This window comes from Alosa alosa, chromosome 7, assembly GCF_017589495.1.
Source record: "Alosa alosa isolate M-15738 ecotype Scorff River chromosome 7, AALO_Geno_1.1, whole genome shotgun sequence".
Classification (NCBI taxonomy): domain Eukaryota; kingdom Metazoa; phylum Chordata; class Actinopteri; order Clupeiformes; family Clupeidae; genus Alosa; species Alosa alosa.
Window position 1 is genome coordinate 14,271,346 of NC_063195.1, and position 6,000 is coordinate 14,277,345.

Genomic DNA, 6,000 nt, shown 5'->3' on the forward strand with positions numbered 1-6,000 from the left:
TAATAGTTACAGCACATATTCAGTGTTTATTTACCTGTAATATAAATGAATGCCATAATAGCATTTCTGCTTCATTGCTCTGAATGACAACAATTAGATCATATTCCTTTTTTTTCATTACTTTTTCACTTCCAAAAAAGGAAGGCTGTTGAAATGTTGCAAATCTAATAGCCTAGAGGCTGGACAAAAGGTACCAACATGTTTCAGCCCCAAGGCAAAGCACGCCCATCTGGAATATGCCAAAACACTCTCCTTATCTGGGTTGTCTTGCTGTATGAGTGTGAGTGAGTGTGTGTGTGTGTGTGTGTGTGTGTGTGTGTGTGTGTGTGTGTGTGTGTGTGTGTGTACACACTGTTGAATTACCTTGTACTCGTATGTGTGTGCTTGCCGGTGTGTTTGGCACTTGGCGTCGGAGGTGTTGAAACTTGACTTCACTTCTCTGTTCCCCTCCTATTACCAAAGACACACAGAGGTGGTTAGAACCACAGGACACACATGTAAAGGCATATATAAAAAAAACCATTGTTCTTTTCTCTCTCTCTCTCTCTTTCTCTATCCTTATAATATTAGAAAAGTACCTAGAATAATGTCTCTGGATTTGTGATTTGTGTCAGACAAGTTTTCAAAAACCAGTAAAGAGACTGTTAAATTAATTCAAACTACTGTAGTAAAAGGTAATAGTTAAAGCGTGTTTAACAAAGTACTTTAAAAACAGTACTGTTCAGCCCACTCACCGTGCAGAGATGGATTGAGTGGAATTGTGTCGACCTGGATCTTTGTCAGCACTCCCTCAGGCTGAAAGGCAGAAACACTCATCACAGTCCTCAGATCAAAGGATATATCGAACATCAGATATCGAACATATAACAGAAAACACTCATCACAGTCCTCAGATCAAATTATATATCGAACATATAATAGGCACATCACATTAGTTATGTCAATAATAATTAACAACTGTGCAATGAACTAAATAATAATAATAACTAGATGTACCGCAGAGCGGTACAAAATATGACCGCCGCCCAGTCCAGCACATGTTTTCCACAAAAATAAGTCACGCTGAAAGGCATATATGATTCTAACTGTCTCACTGAATTGCATTATTCACACTCAATTCTCACTGGTATCTGCTAGACAACAAGTACCAAAACATGATTAGTTCATAGATTTCACATGTAATATACATTTTATACAACCCCACCCCCATCTTGCCTGTTCATAATTCTGAGTAATTCTTTGTGTGCATGTGTGCGTGTGTGCGTGTACATGTTCATGTTTATGTGTGTGTGGGTGGGTGTGTGTGCGTGCATGTGCATGTGCTTGTGTGTTTTCCTGTTTATGTGCCTGTGTGTGTGTGCATGTGCATGCATGCATATATATGTCTACTGTTTGAGTATGTGTCATACGTAGGATTACTGTGAATGTATGTGTGTGCGTGTGTATCTGTTTATGCACATGTGTGCATATGGAATGGGTTAAAATGACCCCTGGAGGCAAACATACGCAAAAAATTGGTCATCCTAGGCCCTACGGTTCTCAAGATATTCACAGAAAACTGTGTCTGCCCTACCCTCTTTTCGGGGGGTCCAGTCCAGCGGGGGCTACAGATCAAAACGAAAAGCGATGGTTCCATGCTTTCCATGTGGGGTTACATGCCCACCAAGTTTCGTGTACCCCGGTCTTTCAGTGTCCCGGGAATCCTTGTTGGTGTACGGTCACTAAATGTACACATACATTATTTTATTGTAAGGTCCCCCATGAACGAAAGTCCACGAAACTTAGCATGCATTCGGAGGGTGTCATACTGATCCTACACTTTCAATTTCATGCAGTTTTGACCATGTCAACCAGAGATATTGTGATGAAAACACCTAATGTTTTGCTTTTTAATTTTTAACTAGGTGGCGCTATACATGAAATAAGTGGTAATGGGATAAGTTGACATGCCCCCTTAAGACCAACATACAAAAAAAAGGTGGACCTCCTAGGCCCTACGGTTCTCGAGATATTCACAGAAAACTGTCTCCGGCCACCTACAGGCCAGTTGGTGTATAGTAACATAAATTAATTTATTGTGTGGCCCCCCATGAACGGAATTCCACGAAACTTGGCGTGCATTCAGAGGGTGTCATAATGATCCTACACTTTCAATTTCGTGCAGTTTTGACTATGTTAGGTCACAGATACCTGCGATTACAACACCTCATTTTTACTTTTTTGTGTTTAACTAGGTGGCGCTATACATGAAATGAGTGGTTATGGAATGGGTTGACATGGCCCTTTGAGATCAACATACAAAAAAAATATGGTCTTCCTAAACCCTACGGTTCTCGAGATATTCACAGAAAACTGTGTCTGCCCTACCCTCCTTTCGGGGGGTCCAGTCCAGCGGGGGGGCTACAGATCAAAACGAAAAAAGGAGGTTCCATGCTATCCATGTGGGGTTACATTCCCACCAAGTTTCGTGTACCCCGGTCTTACAGTGTCCCAGGAATCCTTGACGGAAATTTGGACATGCGAAAAAAAAAAAAAAAAAAAAAAGAAATCTGACTAAACCTATATGATCGCTTCGCTGCGCGGCGGTCATAATAATAATAATAATAATAATAATAATAATAATAAATATTAATACTAATACTAATACTACTATGACTACTACTACTGATAATAATAATAATAATAATAATAATAATAATAATAATAATAATCACACCCATGCATGATGTGTTTGTCATGTTTTTCCTCCGCTACCCCAGGACTCACCACTACACGTAGTTCCTTCTTGATGCCATCACCGTAGAATGCGTCGAATACCGCCGCCTTGACCTCAATCGTGTGGGTGCCGAGAATCATGGGAATGATGATGAAGGAGACGTCTCGTGACGTCATGCCCTCCAGTTCCACTGTCGTCTGATAGCTGCCCCTCTTTGAGGCCACACTGCACACGTGCTCCGTCTCCAACAGCTCCACCCGCACCTATGGCAGGGACACGGAACACGATGGGGACCAACTCATTCTCCATATCTACCTGTGGCAGGGACAGGGAACACTATGGGACCAACTCATTCTCCATATCTACTCATTCTCCATATCTACCTGTGGCAGGGACAGGGAACACTATGGGACCAACTCATTCTCCATATCTACTCATTCTCCATATCTACCTGTGGCAGGGACAGGGAACACTATGGGACCAACTCATTCTCCATATCTACCTATGGCAGGGACACGGAACACGATGGGGACCAACTCATTCCCCATATCTGTCAGTGTAACCTGCATTGAACCGCACCACTCAGCCCTGCACCTGCCTGGCCTCGCACACACAAACAGCAGCACCTCGGATCAGGAGTCAAGCGTGCTAGCAATCAAGCTGCTAGCGCTCACTAGCACATCTCCATTTCCGTATCTATCAACTCAACACACACAGACACACACATATGGCAGGAACAGGACAGACTATGGGGATAGGCTCATACTCTGCACTGCAATGTTGAATTGCAAGTCCAGAATCAAACAACAACCAGTCATAGACTGGTTTTCATGTAATATTACTGCTACCATGTAATCTTACGTTACATCATATTTATTATCACAGGGTGAAAAAAAAAAACATTGTTGGATATTTCAGATCTTGTTTCTTCTTGTTTGACGCTACCAAATAGATTATGGGGACAATCTGTATGCAGGCCCTGTCAACCCTAAGATACACTTCTCATTTCCCTACACACCCACTACAGATGTGACAAATAAAGGGGGAGGGGTTCTCATTCACTTAATGTAGCCTACCTGATCACTGACCGCTTGACAGATTGAAATAAACATGAGCCTTAGTAACAACAAATTTGTATTCCAAAGGCAACAAAAACAATATCACGAACATTGTTGTGCACCAGAGTGTACGGCCTCTGCTAACTTTAACGGTACTCTCAGTTTTTTTTGTCCAAAAAGAAAGAAAACATAGAAAGACTATGCTGAGGAAAAACTGAACAAAGCAACAAGCATTGGACTGAAATTATTGTTTGGTGTGTGGGAGCATTTGAGCTCACACAACTGTGCCTGCACGTACTGTAGGATCCTCCCCATGGTATCGGCACAATTACTTTGCACATCTTAGCGTTAGCACACACATAGTGGACTGTGCTCATTATCTTTGCACATCTTAGCATTAGCACACACATAGTGCACTGTGCTCATTATCTTTGCTTGTTCTCAGTTGACCCTTCAAGTGCATTAAGGCCCAGGTGTTCAGTATACTGTACAGAATACAGTAATATAAAGTGTCGTTTTAATAAACTTAATTGAATTACCTTCATAGAGTCCTTTGGGATTTTGTGAAGAACAACTGCTGAGTGCAGCAATGTAACAATAATAACTGTGTTGTCATCTACATAATGAAAGAACTTACTTATACTTATACTTATTACTTATACTTATACTATACTAATAACAACAATAATAACTGTGTTGTCATCTACATAATGAAAGAACTTACTCATACTTATTACTTATACTTATACTATACTATACTTATACTTATACTTATACTATACTATACTTTTACTTATACTTATACTATACTATACTTATACTTATACTTATACTTATACTATACTATACTTATACTTATACTTATACTATATTATACTTATACTTATACTTATACTATACTATACTTATACTTGTACTTATACTATCCTAATAACAACAATAAAAGCTGTGTTGTCATCTACATAATGAAAGAACTTACTCATACTTATTACTTATACTTATACTATACTATACTTATACTTATACTTATACTATACTATACTTATACTTATACTTATACTATACTATACTTATACTTATACTTATACTATACTATACTTATACTTATACTTATACTATACTATACTTATACTTATACTTATACTATACTATACTTATACTTGTACTTATACTATCCTAATAACAACAATAAAAGCTGTGTTGTCATCTACATAATGAAAGAACTTACTCATACTTATTACTTATACTTATACTATACTATACTTATACTTATACTATACTATACTTATACTTATACTTATACTTATACTATACTTATACTTATACTATACTATACTATACTTATACTTATACTTATACTTATACTATACTATACTTATACTTATACTATACTTATACTTATACTTATACTATACTATACTTATACTTATACTATACTATACTATACTTATACTTATACTTATACTTATACTATACTATACTTATACTTATACTTATACTTATACTTATACTATACTAATAACAACAATAATAACTGTGTTGTCATCTACATAATGAAAGAACTTACTCATACTTATTAATTATAATTTTATACTATACTATACTTATACTTATACTTATACTTATAATTTTATACTATTTATACTATACTATACTTTTATACTTATACTTTTACTATACTTATACCTTATACTTATACCATACCATACTTATACTTTATACCATACTATACTATACTTATACTTATCTTATACTTATACCATACTATAATTTATACTTATACTTATACTATACTATACTTATACTTATATACTTATACTCATACCATACTATACTATACTTATACTTATACTATACTATACTTATACTATACTTATACTATACTATACTTATACTTATACTTATACTATACTAATAACAACAATAATAACTGTGTTGTCATCTACATAATGAAAGAACTTACTCATACTTATTAATTATACTTATACCATACTATATAATTTATAATTTATACTATACCATAATTTATACTTTATATTATACTTATACTTATACTTATACTATACCATACTTATACTATACTATACCATAATTTTATACTCCATATACTTATACTATACTGTACTTATACTTATACTTATACTATACTATACTTATACTTATACTATACTATACTTATACTTATACTATACTTATACTTATACTTATACTTATACTTATACTATA

The 6,000-nt window shown here is 35.8% G+C and overlaps 1 protein-coding gene across 1 annotated transcript in view; it reads right to left on the bottom strand.

Annotated features, from left to right (window-relative positions):
- The window catches only part of LOC125298407 (complement C3-like), a 42,020-nt gene that overhangs the window by 20,712 nt on the left and 15,308 nt on the right, over positions 1 to 6,000 (bottom strand). Inside the window, 3 exon segments of the mRNA XM_048249119.1 lie at positions 364 to 450; positions 735 to 795; positions 2,767 to 2,979. Coding sequence (XP_048105076.1) covers positions 364 to 450; positions 735 to 795; positions 2,767 to 2,979 — 361 coding nt within the window.